The following is a 19,051-nucleotide window of genomic DNA, read 5'->3' on the forward strand; positions in this document are numbered from 1 at the left end:
TCCCGGGACAGAAACCCACCCAGTGCTGCCCACCCCGTGATGCACACCGCTCATGCGGCCCTGGCCCCTGGTGTCCTTGCATCTGGTACAGCCTAGAGCCCAGAACTCCCGGCCATAAATACAATTCCCACCTGTACTGACTTCCAATCCTGTTTCTGAGGCTGTAAATCTTTTTTTCTTTTTCTTTTTTAGATTTTAATGAAAGTTTATACTTTGGATTTCCATTTATTATTGCACATTTTCCTCCCTGCCCACCTCTCCTCCCCAGTTCTTTGAAAAGAAAAAAAAAATCTTTTCTTGTTATACAATCCCCCCTCCTTCCAGCCACTTTACTATGCAACTCTTATTCTGGACTTGTCATGAAAATAATTCCTAATCATACACCCCTTTTAAACAGTTCTCTCCCTCATCTGTTCAATGCCATGTACATTATTTTTTTTTTGCCATGTACATTATTTATCCCTTCTTTTCTTAGTTTCCCCCCAATCCCGATGTCAGTCCCCTTTTACAACAGTGGCATTACACGATATTTGTCCTTTTGCGATTGAGATATTTCACTCAGGGTGATTTAAATCTGAGGCACTCAGGCCGTGTTCAAATTGTTTTCCTGTCAAACATTCTTCTAAGTGGTATAGGCCTGGTCTGTGCATTGCTGTACAGAGCTAACTCGTGGTTGCTGTGATGCTGACCACTGGACACTGATGTGCCAAACGTGGTAATGGGTACCCATGGCGGACAGTGTTGGCTAGAGTTTCCCAACTAAATCAAGCCTGGAAGCAGGAGCGGCATCCACTTCCAAAATGGCTTGCCTCCAGAAACTCTATGTACGAACAGTGCTCAGGCCTTTCGTTCATAGGGTCACTATGAGTCGTCTACAACTCAATGGCATATAACAACAACAACGTCTTCCAGGATCGCCCATTTTGTATGAGTTTCTTGTTTTTCAATGCCGCATAGTATTCCATTGTGTGAATATACCAGAGATTCTCCATTCATTTGTTGATGGATTATTTCCAACTCCTTGCTTTTGTGAACAAAGCAGCAATAATCATGGGTGTGCATATATCTGCTTGGGTGGCAGTTTTGGTTTCTTTGGGGTATATTCCCAGTAGTAGAATTGTTGGGTCAAATGGTATTTCTATTTACAACTTTTTTTAAATTTTATTAATTTTAATGAATATTTACAGAGATTTTGGATTTTCATTCATTCATTGTTGCACTTTTTTCCTTACCATACTGCCTTCCATAGTGATTTCACCATTTTACACTCCCACCAACAGTGAATAAGGGTTCCAGTTTCTCCACAACCTCGCCAGCATTTGTTGCTTGCTGTACTGTTAAATTTTGCTATTCTGACTGGGGTGAGATGATATCTCATAGTTGTTTTGGAAGCTGTAAATCTTTGTGGGGGAAAGACTGCTCACCTCCATCACGCTGAGCGGATGGTGGGTTCAAACTGCCAATCTTTTTTGGTTAGCACCCCAATACAGTGCATGCTATACAACCAGGCTGCTTCCAGAGGTTGAGTTACCAACAGGTGTCAGAGCCACGCTGGGGTTCTCTCATCAGAGCCTCTCGTTGACCTGCCCCCAGAGCCGCACCCTCCCCTCCTGCAGCCTCACGGAATCAGGCAACCCCAAGCCTCCACTTTCCTAGGAACTGAGGGGGGGGTGCCTGTGTATTCCCAATGCCGCCTGAGAAGAAATCAGAGGTGGGACTTAACCCCCAGGCAGGGGGTGCTGTTGGTCACCCTGGGAAAGCCAGGTGGCCAGCCCTGGCTCTGCCCACCTCCAGGATGAGGTGCTGCTTCAGCTCAGCCCCAGTGGCCCATGCCATCCTAAGCAGCCCAGGTCCCCTGACCCACACCTGGGCACCAAAACCCGTACCCAGCGCTCTGCCATCAACTCCTCGCAACCGTGCAGGGCACAGCAGGACTGACTGCCTTGGAGCGTTTCCAAAACTAAATTGTCACAGAAATCAACTGCTGTTGCTGAGAAGCTGATGGGTTCAAGCCACTGACCTTGTCCTTAGCACACATGCTCTTTAACCACTGTACCACCAGGACTCCTTCACATCCAACTTCTGGGAGACCGTGGCAGACTGTGGTACTAGATGGCCCCCCTCATCAGCTGTGAGCTCCCTGGGGAAACACAGGACCCCAAAAAGGGGTGGAGGAGAGGACAGGAGAAGATGGGGAGGCATTGAAGGAGAGAAGAGGGTGGGGAGCCTTTAGGAGGAAGGTCAGAGTCAAGGGCTCAGGCCCTGCTCAGTGCTGGAGCAGGCATCAGCTACAACACATACGCACACAACGTGAACATCAGGCTTTGGCAAGCCACCCCGGTGGCTGCTTCCTGCTTTATTTCTACATCCTGCGTGCTGCAGGATGGGCCCAGGTCACGACACCCCAGCGGCGGTCCTCGGTTCCCCACCGGGACCGAGCCAGGGACTCTCTTGTCCACTCCCGACATCCTCCCTCTGCATGATGATCCCCCAGTGACCGCCGCCTTGGAGGGGGCCTCGTGGCAAAGCCCAGGGCCTGGCCAGGAGCGGCTCTCAGGGGGTGGCCATGCCCACTGTCCTCTGGCTCATCCCTGCTCCACGCCAAAACCCCCTTGTCCAAGGTCTCCCCTCGGGTGCTCTGGTTCCTCCAGCTGCTGGGCGGTCGAGAAGCCCCGTTGAGGCCCCCCCAGCGGCGAGAGGGCATTATCATGGCTGTACACGCAGGGTCACTGGCTGAGGGACGAGGCGAGGGGGCGTTTCTCTGGTTCCTCCACCTCGGGGCCTGGAAGAAGAGGTTCAGTTCAGGTCCCTCACTCTGGAGAAACCCCCCCACCCCGCCCTCGAGCACCAGCCCCACCAAGCACATCGCCCTCCTCGCTGGTCTTTGCTTCAGCTGCTCCCCTGACCTGAAACACGAATCCCAGACGGATTCAACTCCCAGCCTACTCCCATCCCACTTCCTCCATGAGGTCAACTTCTCAGCACTCCAAATGAAAGAGCAAGGCCTCTCGCCAGCACCCCTAGTCCTTCACTCTCCACCTCCCCCCATAGTTGTTACTGTTATGCGCTGGCTGCCCCTCTGGCAGGTAACAGAGGCTGTAGCAGCACAGGAGGAGACTGGCCATCTCTTTCTTCTATGGAGCAGCTGGTGGATCCAAACCACCTGTCTTTGGGTTGGCAGCTCAGCTCCTAACCTCTAGAGCCACCAGAGCTCTTCGGAACATTATACCTAATTTTCTAGGTTTGACTCAGTGACTGGGGTAATGGGATAATGCGTGTGTCGGAGATGATGAGGTCGGCTCGGGATAGAGCAGGGTTCAGAGCTGCTATACTTAGGGTTGCTATGAGTCGCAAATGACTCAACCGACACTTAACAATTTCTAGGAAAGAAACCCTGGTGGCATACTGTGTTACATGTCAGGCTGCTAGCCAAAAGGTCGCTGGTTCCCACCCACGTGCCACTCTGAGAGAGAAATCTGGGCTCCGGTTAGGGTTTACAGCCTCAGAAACACAGTGGAGGATCACTGGGGGGGGGGGCAGATCGCTCAGCGGCAGTGGCAGCGGGATGGCTTTGACTTGGGTGGAATATTCTAGAGAGTACCCTGGTGGCACATCAGTTAAGCACTCAGCTGCTGACTGAAAGCTTCGCACTTGGAACCCCCACACAGAGCTCCTTGGAGAAAAGGCCTGGCAATCAAGTCCCATAAAGAGTCCTGTGTTAGGGAGCTCTGGTAGCCTAGTGGCAAGAAGCTGCACTGCAATCCCATAGGTTGCGGTTCAAATCCACCAGATGCTCCGGTGGAGAAGAAGGGGCAATCTCCTCCTGTACCAGTCAGATCTGATTTGACAGTACACACACAAAAAGATAATTTAAAAAAAAAAAGTCGTGTGTTGCATGCCATTGAGTCTGTAGAACAGACTGAATCCCTGCCCCACCCGCACCATCTTCACAAGCTGGGCGAGCCCTGCTGCAGTGCCTGTGGCAATCCAACACATTGAGGGTCTTCCTCCCTCCCACCGACCCTCTCCTCTGCCAAGCAGCTTGTCCTTCTGCAGTCACCAAACCCCTGGCTGAGGTCAAGCCAATTCCTAAATCCCAGTGACCCTGCAGGGCAGGACAGAACTGCCCTCAACCATTCCTAAGACTGACTTCTCCGGAAGCTGACTGCCAAGGCTTCCTCCTCCAGTGCAGCTGCGCATGGCTTCAAACCACCAACCTTCGTGTTGGAACCAAGTACTTAACCGCTGCATCACCACAGCTTCTTCCCCATAAAGGTTACAGCCTAGAAGATCTGGGATGGCTTTTCTCCTCTTTCACGTGGGGTTGCTAAGATTAAAACTGGACACCGTGGCACCTAACAACCACGTCCCAGGGCTCTGGCACCCAGTCCAGGGACCTGGGACCACATGTGGCCACTGAATGGGCAAGCCACCGCCGTCTGAACCGAGCGGGCCTCAGGTTGGAGAGCAACCGCTCAACGTTCAAGATTGAGGATGAAAAACTGTGAACTTACTTAACTACACATTGACATGACATTCTAGGCACAGAGAGTTCAAAAAACTATCACTGAAATGTGTTTCATCTGCTTCCTGCTGCCCTTTCTGGATGAGACTGCGGGGGAAGTACCTCACAGCTGAGCCTCTAGCAGATTTTTTGTTTGTTTCTTTCTTTCTTTGTTTTGTTGGGGGGGGTTTGGGTTTTTTCCTTCTTTTTTTTTTTTTCTTTTCCAGCAGGTTTTTGAGACTGATTTGTGTGGGAGGAGATCGCCCATCTTTGTCCCCAAGAGTCTCTCGTGGATTTGAACCACCAGAGAAGTGTGCCCTTTGGGTTCACAGTAAACTCCCTGTGCAACCAGGCCCCCAGGACTCCCATTTTGGGATGAGGGTACAATGAAATTGGAAATGACACATGTGGACAGCATCACTATTTCTTGACAGGGCACACTGCCTGCTCTCTGTGTCTCCTCCCGGCATGTCCCTGTCACATCCCCAGCCAGCACAGGGACCAGCACTTAGTAAGGACTCAGTGACCATCTACCAAATGAGCAAACCAGACCGATGACGCTGTTGGGGGCCCCGAGTGGAGTGAATCCGCCCTGCCCCCTGCAGCCCCCCTCACCCTCTCTGCTGACGTCTGTTTCATGTTCCGCCAGGGTCTCAACGGAGCCGTCCCATCCCATGCCCGGTCCTAAGAGGGGAGAGACACAGGGGACCGCTGGATCACAAGGACTGAGGCAAAAGTGGATAGATGGGGTTTGTGGGGGACACAGGACCAGAGGAGAGGGTGGGTTCACAGGGGGAGGGGACTAGCAGGGACAGGGACCCCACATCCCTCACCTTTGCCATGGGAGCTGGGTGCCCCCAGGGGCCCTGGGCGCCGCTGTCGGAATCGCTGCCGGGGGGTGTCCCCGGGGCTGAATGACTCTGAGCTTCGACCCACTGGGAACCTTGAGCTGAGTTTTCGCCGTTGCCCAGCTGCCAAGGTTTCATCTTGTAGACACAGGGAGCTCTGGGCCCGGCGCATGGGTGCTGGTGAGGGGAGTCCTGCAGAAGCAGACAGCAGATGGGCTCAGAAACGCACAATTGGGGCCTGTCACACCCAGTGGGGCTCAGAGATGCATGCGCAGGGCCTGGCACACGAAGCGGGGCTCAGAGACGCACGCGCAGGGCCTGGCACACCCAGCGGGGCTCAGAGATGCACATGCAGGCCCTGGCACACCCAGCAGGGCTCAGAGATGCACACGCAGGGCCTGGCACACCCAGCGGGGCTCAAAGATGCACACACAGGGCCTGGCACACCCAGTGGGCTCAGAGATGCACACACAGGGCCTGGCACAGCCAGCGGGGTCAGAGATGCACGGGCAGGGCCTAGCACATCCAGCGGGCTCAGAGATGCACGCGCAGGGCCTGGCACACCCAGCGGGGTCAGAGATGCACACGCAGGCCCTGGCACACCCAGCGGGGTCAGAGATGCACACGCAGGGCCTGGGACACCCAGCGGGGTCAGAGATGCACACGCAGGGCCTGGCACACCCAGCGGGGTCAGAGATGCACACACAGGGCCTGGCACACCCAGTGGGGTCAGAGACGCACATGTGAGGTCTGGTCAGCTGAGGGCCACCACTGGGCTGCAGGGGTGGGGTGAAGTGGCTGTAGCTTCACTGTAGTGAGTGTGGTGGCCCAGTCACCCTCCACGAGCTGGGCCCTGTGCTGGCTCTAACACTAACTCACTGTGACCCTGGACAAGGCGCTCCCCCTCTCTGGGCCACAGTTTCCTCATCTGCTGATAGGAATAGATGGCCTCTCACTAACATCCCCTGCTGGTCAGGTCTCGGGCCCCACGGGAGATAAAGGTGGACAGGGCAGATGGGCTGTGCAGGCAGGGGCTACCCAGCAGGGCCCAGGACAAAGGGGGCTGAGAGCATCCAAGCAGACAGCAGTGGGCAGCAGGAAAGGCCAGCAGACAGGGAGCGGCCAGAGTACAGGCGGAGTCAAAGCGGGGACAAGGTGTTGGTCACCAAGCCCCGAGACCCACCTGTCCCATCTGCCTCCCTGCCCTCGGGGAGCTGGGCCTCCAGGGGGCCCCCCAGGCTCAGGGTGCTACCAGCCCCTTCAGCCAGTGGGCGTGGCCCCCCAGGGGGGCCCCCCTCCCGCCGGGGCCGCATCAGCCTCTTCACCTTGTCTGCCAGCCAGCTGCCCTTCCTAGGGGCAAGAGGGCACAAAAGGGGGTAAGGACGGGAAGAGAGGAGGGACAGGAGGGCCATGTGGGGGATGGCAAACCCTGAGGCTTCCCTGAGCTGGAGGCGAGGCCCAGTAGACACGGGGTGGGTGGGGCGTGGAGGACCAGGCCTGGGGACAGGAGGGCAGCTCACTTGGTCCGGGGCAGGGGCCCAGGCTCGAGTACACGGTACTGGTCCATGATCTTCTCCACCAGCTTCTGTTTCTCTCGACGCAGTGCATTCAGCTGGGCCCTGGGGGGACAGGGACAGGAGGTGAAGCTGGGGGGCTGAAGGGTGACAAGTCAGCACTGCCCGCTCCCCAGGGCACCTCTGCAGCCCCAGCCCTCTTCCTGGGACTGCCCCCAGGGCGCCCCGGCCCTCACAGGTACTCCCGCTGCTCGCGATGCAGGTGGTCCCGGCTCTCCAGGCTGCGTTCCAGGAGCCCCCTGTTCTCCCGGCTCAGAGCCTGCACTTCTGCCAGCAGCTGCCGGTTCTCCTCCTCTTGGGCCCCCCGAAGCTGTGTCAGCAGCTGGGATCAGGGGACAGGCAGCAGGACTGGTCAGCGGGCACTGCTCCCTCCAGCCAGCTTTCCCTCCCACTCAGCCCTGGCCACCTCTGCTCAGACGCACTTCGCACTGTGTGGTCAGCCGGCAGGCGTTGAGGTCCAGCTGCTGGTTGGACTCCCGCAGCCGCTGGCTCTGTGCCTCCAGCTGCGCCCGCTCCAGCTCCAGCCGCGCCAGACGCCCCCGCAGCTCCCCGCGCTCACCCTGCAGCTCCCCGCGTTCCCGGGACACCTCAGCCAGCAGCAGCTGCGCTCTGTGAAGATCAGGAGCTGCTCTCTGAGGGGGCAGCCCCTGGGCTCTCTTAAGAGCCAAAGGACCCTCTCTGGGGAGAAGTGGCAAAACAGGACCCGGAAGGGACAAGGACCCCCACCAGCCCATTTCACAGAAGGGAACCCCAAGGCCCTGCGGGTACCTGTCATGCTCACTCTGCAGCCGCCGCAGCTCTTCCTCCAAGTCCCGCTGCCGATGTCCATCCTGCATCAGGCGCTGCCGCTCCGCCAGCAGGGCAGTCTCTTGGGCCTCCAAGCTAGCCCGCTGGGCCTGCAGCTGCTCATGCCTAAGATAAGTGACGGGCTGAGGGGGTTGCTAGGGCCCTGGCGCCCAGCAAGCACACGCTGGACCCCTGGGGCAGGGGCTGGGGCTGGGGCTGAGGCTGCCACCTACTGTGCATGGGAACCCCCCTCACCAGGCAAAGCCAAAGATGCCCAGAGTACCAGCAGCAGCGGCCACCTCATCCCAAAGTGGAAGAGAATCTACTGTGTGCCCTCCCAATGGGGGGAATCTGAGAGAGTCTGGGGTGCACTGGAGAACAGCTAGGGGGAGCTCACCCTGCAGGAGAGAGCTAGAGGGTACGACCCTTTTCTCTGTTACTAATTTTATTATTACTATTTCAAGAATAAAAAGTGATCTGTAGTTTCTCTGGATAAATTCATTCTAACTTAAGTATGAAGAGCCTTGGTGATGAAGTGGTATAACGGTTAAAACTCTCAGCTGGTAACTGAAAGGGCAGTAGTTCAAAACCACAGGAAGAAAGAAGTGGCAGCTGGCTTCTGTAAAGATCTGTGGCTTTGGCGAGCTCTGGTGGCCTAGTGGCAAGAAGCTGCATTGCAATCCCAGAGGTACATGGTTTGAATCCACCAGATGCTCTGCTGGAGAAGGAGGGACCATCTCCTCCTATACCAGTCAGATCTGATTTGACAGTACACACACACAAAATAATAACCTTTAAAAGAAAAAAAAATATCTGTGGTCTTGGAAGCCCCACGGGGCACTGCTCCTCTGTGCTGAGGGTCCCCATAAGCGGGCCAGAACAGAAGTAGAAGCAAAGTTTGGTTTGGGTTTTGGTAAACTACTGAGTGTCAGAGTAGACTTGAGGGCCATGGTTTTCCTGGTTTGGGTAAAATTAAACTAGGGGGCAGGTCAGCTGGAAGGAGGGCTGCTTGTGGGGCCTGGGGGTGAGAACCTCACACCCAGGACAGGAAGTACAGGCCAGGTCCTCTGCAGCCCCAGGAGAGAGCCGTCAGCTCACCGGCCCTGCAGCTCCCGGTGCGCCAGCTCCAGCGCCCGCATGTTAGCCTTGAGGTCACGGTGCCGGACCAGCAGCCCCTCGAGCTCGGCCTCCTGCCGCCGCTGCAGCTGGGCCAGGGCCTCGTGGTCCCTCAGCAGGGCCTGCTGCTGCCCTCGAGTCTCCTCCTGGAAGCGCCGCGCTGCCTGCACCTCCTCCTCCAGAACTCCTAGCCTCTGGTGCAGCTCCTGGCCCTGCCGCTCCAGCATGGCCTTCTCAGCCTGGGGCACAAGGAAAGAAACCCCCGCTGGGGCCAGAAGGACTGGGCCAGGGGCAGAAAGCAAGAGGGCAAGGCCGAGCATGCGGAATGGAGTTTGGAGCTGGGCTGGGGGTACTGGGCAGGGAAAGGATGGGCCTAAGACAAAGAGGGCGCTCTGGTGACTTAGTGGTAAGGAACTGCACTGCCAACTCAAAGGTATACAGTTCAAATCCACCAGCTGTTCCATGGGAGAAAGATGGGCAATCTCCTCCCATGCGATTTACCGCCTCTGACAACCTGCTGGAGGATCAACTATGGGTCAACTCTGACTTGATGGTACACAACAACAAGAGTGACAAAGCGGGGGTACAGACGTGGGGCAGGGCAGAAAGGAGGTGGCAGGGAGAAAGATAATAGAACAGAGTAACTGAGATACTGCTGGCCACGATCAGGGAAAGGCATAAAATAATAACAACGGCAATAACTGTGCAGGACCTGTGCGGGGACGGGCCCTGCAGGACCTCGGCCACCCACCTGCAGGCGGCTGCTGTGCTCCTGTGCCCGCTGACTCTGCTGCAGCAGCTCCTGGGCCCGCCCCTGCATGTTCCCCAGCTGCCCCTCCAGATGCTGCAGCTGCCCCCGCAGAGCCTCCTTCTCGGCTGTCAGCGCCGCGTTCTGCCGGGAGGGCAGGGTCAGGGGGCCAGTGGCCAGGCAGCTGGCCAACACCCCCCTCCACAAGCCCACCCGGTTCACACTCACACTGCGCTCCACCTCAATGAGCCGGCTGCTCTGGGTGTCCAGGGTCCGAGGCTCAGCTTGCTCCTCTGGCCTCAGCCCCTTGGAGCTCTGACGAAGCTGCAAGGAGAGGCCTGGGGGCTCACCAGGAGAAGTGGTGGCAGGAATGGTGCAGGGACCGAAGCCAAGGGACCCCTGACCCGGAAGCACTGGGCACTGCTCTCCTGACTGCACCACGTGGCCCTCCTCAGTGACAGATGCCTTACACCTGACCCCAGGGGTCCCCCTACTTTCCAACTTCTCCAGGTTCTGCTGGCCACTTGTCTTGACCCAGGCTGTCTCCACTGTGGAGAACGTAGCTCCCACCCTCCTGTTCCCCTAGCAAACTTGTGTAGACACCACCTTCCCCAGCCAAGCCGCCCACACTAGGAGCCCCTCCGATGCGTCCCCCAAGCCTCACCGGCCGTCACAGCACTCAGCAGCCGGTGTTCTCCCAGCCTCCTTTCTTGCCTCTGTCCTAACTCAACTGTGTTAAGTGCTAAGTGAAAGCTCAGCCTCTCGGACCTACCAACTACTCAAAAGGTGTAAAGATGAGGCCATCTGCTCGCAGTGAGACGCCCAGCCTCAGAACCAACGCCACATCAGCGGGACCCTAACTCCACCTGAGCCCTGCACCGACGGCCTGTCTAGGCTGCACCACCAGCACCTCAGCCCCGGGTTCAGCACACACAGGTGATCCACAGATGCGTCCCGACTTCTGGTGACAGCGGCTGAGCCACTAACAAACGTGGGGCCAAGTAAGAGAAGCAGAGAGTCCCCAAAGAGCCCTCAGGGTTCCGTGTGTTTCATGAATAGGAGTGGGAGGAGCAAGGTCATACTGCACAGATGTGGGCAGCCCTGGGGGCAGCGTCTGGATGCCCAGCATCGTGCTCCCGCCAGCAAGCCCTGAACGGGGCAGGAGGCAAGCAGCTGGCCAGGGATCCAGGGGCAGGGGCAGGGGCAGGGCACAGGCCCACACATGGCCCCGATGGGCCAGCCTCACCTGGAACAGCTCCTCCTCCAGCTGCTGGGCCTTGGCCTTGAGTTCCAGCAGCGCCTCCTCCTTGCTGGTGGCTGCTGCCTGCAGCTCTGCTTCCAGCCGCTGCTCCAGGCCCTGGTACCTGCCAGGGGCAGCCTTGGTACCAACATCCCCGCTAAAAGCCCACCCCAGTCCCTGCCTGCCCTGCCTCCTGCTGATCCCCGCACCTCTGGTGTTGGCACTCCTGCTCCCGAAGCCACTCCTGCCGCTCCAGGGCTGCCTGGTCCAGCTCCCGCTGCAGGTTCTCCAGCCGGGCCCCCAGCTCCTGACCCCGTGCCACGGCCTTGTCCAGCTCCTGGGGCAGGCAGAGCAGGCTCAGGGCCAGAAGGGCCACTCAGCACCCAAAGGATAGGGGCAGACAGGGGCTGAGAGTCGGGAGTCTCGGATTTGTTATCTGGCCAAATGCTTTTATCCCTGAGCCTCTACTCTCCTATCTGTAAAATGGGAGTGAAGCCCAGCGGATGACCTCACAAAGCAGCATAAAAACGCTGAGGATGGTGCAGGGGCCCTTCGGTGGGATTCAGAGCCCTTGATGGCAAGCATCTCCACCTGTCTGAGCCTATGGTTCCTTGGACGCACGGAGACGGGTGGGTGTGTGCTGCGACGTGAGGCCATGAGGGCAGAAGGGGCCCAGGGAGACCAGACACGTTGGCCACGGAGAGCTGTGGGGTGGGGACCTGGGATGTCAGTTCTGGACACTCAGGAGGATGAGGACCAAGGCAGTGGCGGTTGGGTCACACCATCTTGGAAGAGGGGGACACACTCCTCTGGGGGCCTGAGGAGGTGGGCCAGACCATTCTGAAGTGGGGGAGCCGAGCCAATAGAGGAAGCCTTAGGAGGTGCAGACTCTGACCTGTCATCAGCCCCTCCCAACCCAGGAAACTAGGCCCACAAATGTCCCGCTGAAAACCCAACCTGCTTTCGCAATCCCACCTCTAGGCCTCATGAGGCCTCAAACATCCCAACACCCTCAGCCGCAGCCCTCTGGGAAAGCCTACGTACAAGTCCCATGAGTCACCGCTACTCAGAGCGTGACACCAGACAGGAGTTGGGGACAGGACAGCGCAGATGAAGACTGGGCCCTGCCTGCCTCCACCAGCCTGGCCACGACCCTCACACCCCCTCTACGGCACTACCTGTCCTCTACCCAGCCCCAGGCTTCAGTGCTCACCTGGACACCCCCCGCCCAGGGCCCCCAAGCCCTCATCCACCGCCTCCTCCACTCCAACCTCACCAGGAAGTTTCACAAAATGTCCTGTGATCCCCAACCTCTCCCACCCTCCAGGTGCTCAGAGCCAACAGCCAGCCCTACCCAGGACCCAGCACCGCCACCTGCTGGCGCTGCCTCCCTACCCCGGCCAGTCCTCTCCCTTCTCCCAGAGGAAGTCAGCCTGTGCTGAGAGGGTCCCAGGGGTGTCCCAAGCTCCCACCATTTATCATCTTATGGGATCCTGTGAAGCATGGACTATTTTTAGACCAGTTTTACAGGTGAGGAATCTGAGACTCAGAGAGGTTAACTAACTTGCCCCCAGTCACACAAGGGTTCTAGTAACTCAGCTCACCCTGACAGCATCTCTGGTCATGCCCTACAGGGTGGACCCCAGAGTCAAGTTCTTGACCTTGTCCTCCCAGCAGCACCTTCAAGTTCTCACGTTCCCCTTCCCTAAACCCCAGGCTTGCTCTGCAGACAGATTCAAACCCTGGGTCAACCCAACAGTGAAATGGAGTGAAGCCTGAGTCTCCTCCACCTCCCCTCTCCACACACAGCCAGGCCTGGTCGACTTTTAGACCTTCAGTGTCTGCTCTCGGCCTCCTCATAGAAATGTCTCAAATGTCTCCTTAGTTTGGAAGGAAGCTGACAGAGACCCAACTCAATTCTCAGCCTCCCCTTTCTCATACCCCACCTGACTCATCACAAGATTCACTCAGGCCTCTCCCTGGGGGGAAAAAGCCACCTCCTCCAGGAAGCCTTCTCTGGCAAGCCTCCTGGGCTCTCTGCACTGTCCCATCCCCACCCTAGACTTCTTTCTGAAGCTACCATCCCCAACAGGGGCAGAGCCCTCAGTAAGCGGGGAAAACTCGGGCTTATTTGTGCTTATCGACTGATCTCTTGTACACATTTCACATGGTTTTCACCACCGGCTCATTAGGTAACAGCCCAAGACCTGACACTTCCTGAGCACTACCAGCCCGCCTCTGCTGGCACTCGATGCCACTACAACCCTGGCCTTCCCAAACCCACCAAGGAAGCAACAGAGAGTCACCCCTGCCTGATCGGAAGAGGAAGTGAGGTGAGGGTAACTGCCCTCAGTCACAGCCTGGTGGCCTGGCTCAGAGCCCCAGTTCTCAACCCCTCCAAGCCACATGTGAAATCAGACACAGGGACCATGCACTCTGTGACCCAGGCCAGACACACACTTAGAGGGCAGAGGTGGGTTTGTACCCCCAGTCCCAACACAGCTCTGGCATTTAGTGATCGCTGGTGGACTTCAAAGGAGCCCTCGGGGTGTCACGGTTAAAATCATTTTGTTGCTAACCGAAAGGTGAGCAGATTGACAGTCACCCTGTGGGAGTAAGATGAGGCAGTTTGCTTCTGTAAAGACTTGATGTCTTGGAAACCTCACGGGGCAGTTCTAGTCTCCACACAAGGACACTATGAGGTGGAACCTCCTGGCTCCGCCCTGGACACCCACCGTACCTCCTTGAGGGCCAGCTTCTCCCGCTGCTCCCTCTCGGCCAGCTCCAGGTGTCCCCGGCCCTCGCTCTCCATTGCCTGGAGCCGCTCCTCTGCCGCCTCGGCCCGTGCCCGCAGCCGGGGTCCCTCGCGCTCCCACTGTCTCCGCTCCCGGCCAGCTGCCCCCAGAGCCTCGGTCAGCGCCTCTCGCTCCCGTGCCGCAGCCTCCAGCTCCCGGTTGGCCACCTGCACGGCTTCCCGCAGCCGGGCCTGCTCCTGGGCCTGGGCCTCGACCTCCCGATGGGCCTCGGCCTCCGCCTGGCGCACCTCGGCCAGCTCCTCGGCCAGGCGAGCAACCTCCATGACCCGGGCCTCCAGCCTCCGGGCCTGGGCCTCCAGCTCAGCTCTGAGCATCTCAGCCTCTCTCTTCAGCCGGGCCACCTCATCCCTCAGGATCACCTGCTCTTGGTCACCACTCGCCAGGCTCCCCTCTGGGATGGGCCCCTCCTGGGCTTGAGGGTCAGGAGCCCCTTCCAGCCTTTGCAGTGGTTTGGGTTGGGCTGGTTCCCCGACTGCCTCCTCCACTCTCTGCCTGAGGTCTCTGGCCACTGTCTTTCTGAGCAGGTCCAGCTTCTGGCCTGGGGTCTCCTGCTCCCCCAAATCTACACTCGGGCTGACATTCAAAAGTTCTGGCTTGAGACCAGGGTCCTCCTGTGTCAGCCGCTGGGGCTCAGGCGTCCACTGCCCCAGAGAGGCCACCCTTTCCTCAGTCTCCCCTTCCAGCAACACAGGGACCTGGATTTTGATCTCTGGACTCTGGGGTGGGGCCCCCACAGGGGCAGGGGTCTGGAGAGAGGTGTCATGGCCAGCCTTTTCCAGGGGCCCGTGTATCTCCACCAAAGGGCCTGAATCCTGAGAGGTGGAGTCTGAGGTCCCAAGGGCTGTGGCTGCTGTGCAGAGGGGCCTCTCCATGGCCGGGGGGCCCATCTCAGAGGCTTGGGGCTGCTCATCTGAGCTCTGCAGCGCTGAGTCTGGTGTACAAGTGGTGAGGCCCAAATCCTGGGGGTCTTCACCCCTTGCCTGGTGTTCCCAGGTTTGGGAGACCTGGTCTTCTGTTACGGATGACTGGGATGACTGTGGAGGCTCCCTGAGCCCAGGAACTAAGAAGTCCTCACTGCGGTCCTCCAGTAGGGGGGGCTGGGGACACACAAAAGACAGTCAGGCTTGAGGGCGAGTGAGAGGGGGCGGGACCTCAGCAGACAGTAGGTTGGGAGCTCACCTGTTGCCCTGAGGGCCCCTGCAGCACCTGAAGCAGGCTGCGAAGCTCCCGATTCTCCAGCTCCAGTGTCTGGAGCCGCCCAACCTCGGCCTCCCTTACCTCCTCGTGCAGGGAAGGGGCTGCTCCTGGCAGGGGTGCTGGGGGCCAGGGTATGAAAATTAGGTCACTCCTTAACCTCTCTCTCACATATTCCCATCCCAAGAAGTAGGAAGGGGGTGAAGTCAGAGCCCTCCATCTGTCACAGGAGAACACAGCACCCAGCCTGCGCCCTGGGGGCCCTCACCCTCCTCAGGAGAGCAGGGGGCTGGCTCCAGGCTGCGACGAAGCTCCAACTCTAGCTCCACGTTCTCCTCTGACAGCTGGTCCACCTGCTGCCGAAGGGACTCCAGCTCCTGGGGGCAGGGGTTCAATATCAGCCTGTCCTCCCCTCCTGGCCAGGCAAGTGTGTGGACCCAGAGCTGGGGGGTGGTGCCCCACGATCGTGGGTCACCAAAACCACCTCACCGCATGGGCCTCGCCCAGCCGGGTCCGCAGCAGCAGGTTCTCACGCTGGCTCTCATGCAGCCGAGCACAGCGCTCGCGGGCGGCCTCCAGCTGCCCCTCTAGCAGCGCCTTGGAGGCTTCTAGGGTCCCCGAGAGTGCCCGCTCCTCCTGCGGGGAGAGCTGACGGGTCAGGTGCAAGGAGGCCCCACGGTTCCTAAGTCCAGGGTCCCATATCAATTCCCTGGGGCTCCACTCCTCCATTTGACTCAGATCCCTCTAACTCCTTTGGTACATCTCCTTTCATTCTCTCTGCTTCCTCCTTTATCCATCAACCCCACTTTCCAATCACTAGTCCCGCCCTCTTACTCCACAGGCCCCGCCCCTTTCCTATACAAGCTCCTCCCTCTCCCCACAGACCCCTCCCTCTATCCCACACATGCACTGCCTTCTTCCTCCACATGCCCCGCCCTCTTCCTATGCAGGCCCCACCCTTTTCTTACACAAGCTCCACCCTCTTCCCCACATACACCACCCTCTTCCTGCACAGACCCTGCCCTTTCCCCACAAGCTCCTCCCTCTTCCCATAGACCTCTCCCTCTTCCCCATAGACCCCTCCCTCTTCCCACATGCCCCGCCTTTTTCTTCACAAGCCCCGCCCCTTCCCACACAGGCCCCGCCCTTTACCTAAACAAGCGCCTCCCTCTTCCCCATATGCCCCGCCTTCTTCCTACATATGCCCCACCCTCTTCCTACACAGGCCCTGCCCTTTTCCTCTAAAGGCCCATCCTTTTTCTCTACATGCTCTCCCCTTTATTCCTCTGTACACCAGGACCACTTTTCAAGGCCCCTCCCAGGGCACACGACCCCATATGCTTTCCTATCCCACCCCTGCCCTCCTCCACCCCCACCTCTCCTAATTACCCCCCCAAGACCCTTCCCTAGATTCCCACCTCCCACTTCGCCCTCACCATTACTCCACCAGGCCCACCTGTTCCATAAGGCCTGATGAGACCCTCTCCTCTGCCCGCAAGCTCCCTTCTCAGGACCCGCCCCCTCCCTCTGGCTCCGCCCCGGCCACACCCCTGCCGTGCCCCGCCCCTCACCTCCAGCTGGCCTTTGCAGGTCTCCGCCGCCTGCAGACGCTCCCGGCAGCGCCGCAGCTCCTCCTGCAGGCGGGGTAGGCGGCCAGCCCGCTCCCGCATCACCTCAGCCTCCTCGCGGTACAACTCGGCCCGCTTGGCCTGCCCGGACAGCGCCTGGGTCTGGACAGACAGTGCGGGGCTGGGAACTGCCGGCCATGAGCAGAGCACAAGGACGGCTATGGGGCGGGCGGGCATGGGGAGGAAAGGGACAATGGCAGGGAGGGAGCAGAGAGGGCACCTCCTGACGGAGCCTTCTAATCTCAGTCTCGAGGCCCTGCACCTCGGCCTGGGAGTCCAGCAGCAACTCAGCCTTCTCCTCCCTGGAGGAAAGGGGAGCTGGAGGAGTGTAGAGGCGGCAGCCCACCCTTGTCCACCTTCCTAGGCCTAACCCTGCCGGCAGCCACCCAGGCTCGACCCCCATCTGGACTAATTGGCCCCTGACGCAGGTCCCCATCCTGGCTTAAATGGGTAACACTCACAGCTCCTGCCGCAGCCTCCGCAGCTGGGCCTTAGCATTGGCCAGCTGGAGGGCCAGGTGGTGCGAGGGCCCCTCCGTGAGAGCCTGGGTGGGAGTTACCTGCAGGGCAGGGGCTGGCTCCCTTTCCAGCAGCACTTCAGCCAGCCGCTGTACAATGAATGGTCAAAGTCAGGAGAGAAACCCCCATACCTTTCCCAGCCTCCATGGGATGAACATAGCTAACACACCCCAAGATGCCAGACCTCCCCACGTCTGGGCTTCAAATCTGGGTCTCCAGTCCTCTTCCTGTTCCTTCACAAGTCTGCCACCCTCTACCTGTGCACCCAAGTCCCGCTCCCGGGCCAGCCTCGACAACATCCCCATCAGACTCCAGGACAGCAGCTCCAGTTCAGGGGGCGTCAGCTCCCCAGATTCAGGCCTGGCTAGGGCCAGCACCACACCTGCCCCGGGCTGGGTCACCTGGCGTGAGGGGGAGAATGTAGCTCAGCAGGAGAAGGTGGAGCCTGGGTGTCCCGTCCCAGGCTTTCCTCACACCCAGTACCTCCTGGATAGTGGCGGCCAGCTCGCTCTGGACCTCAAGGCTGAAGCCCTGGATGTGTCGGATGAAGAGTTCCCTGTGCTCACACTGCAGGAGACCAGAGAACATGGTTCAGGAGTGTCCCATCTCCTGAGGCCCACCCAGCCGGACCCCTGCCCTCCCCCTGCTTACCTGCACAGATGCCCCCAGCATCAGTTTCAGGACCCCCTCCAGCTCCTCCACTGCCTCCTCTGCAGATATAAGCCACAAGGTTAAAGGGGGGGGGCCAGGTATGGGGAGTAGGGGTACTAGGGAGAATACCTGAGAGAGGGTCAAACCCCAGCGTCTGGAGGTCTGGGGGTGGTGACAGGACCAGCAGCTGGAGCTCCTCCTGGTGGTGGAAAGGCAGATATGAGGGGTCCCGTCTGTCCACTGCAGGTGCCCCTTCATAGCCTTCCCCCGCCGGCTCACCTGGTAAAAGTCCCTGAGTCGACCCCACAGTTGGCTCAAGTTCCGGACTCGCCTGGCTGCAAGACCCTTAGGGCCCCCAACCGTCCAAGGTCCCCCTCTAGAACTGGGGGCACTGTTGGCACAGGGAAAGGTTGGTCAAGACCTGTCCCTGTCCACCAAGCCCTGCCCACCGTCCACCTATGCCCCACCATCCCTCACGTGCCCCTGACCCCCCCGTACATGATTCCCAGCACACGGAGAAGCAGGGCCCCATCGCTGAGATGCAGGAACCTCTTCTCTGGGGTAGAGAACCCCTCCTCCTCTTCTTCCTCCTCATCCTCTTGGTTCTGTGGTCCCTCAGACTCCCCCACCAGTCCAGCTAGCCCCAAGGCCTGTGGGGAGCAGAGTGGATTCAGCTGAACCAGGTGGGGAACCCCCCAGCAGCAAGTAAGTCCCTACCACTCTAACCTGCTTCGATGAGCCCCTTAAGTCCCCACCAGTTCCTAGTGCTTTCCCCCACCCTACTCTGGGCATCTTTCTATTCACTATAGCCCTCCAGGCCCCCTCTCCACTCCTACATAGCCCACCACTCCCCCCTGACTCCCCCCAGCCCAGCCCACCAGCCCCGGCCAAGGCTCACTTCCCTTCCAGCTCGGCTCACACCTGCCCCTCACCCAGGTGGCCAGGCTTCCACTCAGGAAATCAGTAAGTCTGGACCCCGAGCCCCCCTCCATGCCAGACTCAGGGTGTCGGCAGCTGTGGCAGCTACACCTGCCCTGAGAGGAAGAGGAAGTCCCCGGATGGGGGATCCCAGCCAGGCCACAGACACCCTGTGCAGCTTCCTCCTTCCGGGGCAGGCGGGCCTCTGCACCCTGGAGTCCTTTCTCGGCCCCCACATCCTTACCCGAGTCAGGCAAGGCCTGCCCTGATCACCCCGGATTGTCTCTGCTCTCCCCGTAGGAAAGCCCGGTCCAGCACTGCACCCTCCATCTCCATGGGGCCAGGCAGAGTCATAGAAGACGGGGTAGGGCCAAGAGCAAGGCCTACAGCTCCCCAACTCTGTGCACAAGGAGGGTGAGTTCTTCAGTCTCCTGCTCTCCTGCTCAAAGTTGAGGTAAACTTGTCCCAGTACTCCAGAGCCCCTAAAGGGACCTTTGCATGATGAGTGTG

At 59.0% G+C, this 19,051-nt stretch overlaps 1 protein-coding gene across 1 annotated transcript; it reads right to left on the reverse strand.

Annotated features, from left to right (window-relative positions):
* Nucleotides 1-2,726: 2,726 nt before the first annotated feature.
* On the reverse strand, nt 2,727-18,624 carry CCDC88B (coiled-coil domain containing 88B). Its single transcript, XM_006901483.1, has 27 exons — nt 18,556-18,624; nt 18,122-18,273; nt 17,903-18,014; nt 17,753-17,822; nt 17,624-17,682; nt 17,456-17,539; nt 17,230-17,373; nt 16,916-17,061; nt 16,675-16,756; nt 16,398-16,556; nt 15,316-15,462; nt 15,095-15,203; nt 14,812-14,948; nt 13,557-14,729; nt 11,026-11,153; nt 10,823-10,940; nt 9,805-9,900; nt 9,580-9,720; nt 8,811-9,067; nt 7,695-7,838; nt 7,349-7,535; nt 7,103-7,248; nt 6,873-6,971; nt 6,536-6,702; nt 5,338-5,544; nt 5,120-5,188; nt 2,727-2,782 (listed from the first exon to the last, which is right to left on the reverse strand). Exons 1-27 carry the CDS (start codon nt 18,613-18,615, stop codon nt 2,727-2,729), a joined length of 4,449 nt encoding a protein of 1,482 aa, XP_006901545.1. The 5' UTR covers nt 18,616-18,624.
* Nucleotides 18,625-19,051: the final 427 nt, after the last annotated feature.

Source organism: Elephantulus edwardii, unplaced genomic scaffold (genome assembly GCF_000299155.1).
Source record: "Elephantulus edwardii isolate Elephantulus edwardi_28Jun2011 unplaced genomic scaffold, EleEdw1.0 scaffold00328, whole genome shotgun sequence".
Lineage (NCBI taxonomy): Eukaryota > Metazoa > Chordata > Mammalia > Macroscelidea > Macroscelididae > Elephantulus > Elephantulus edwardii.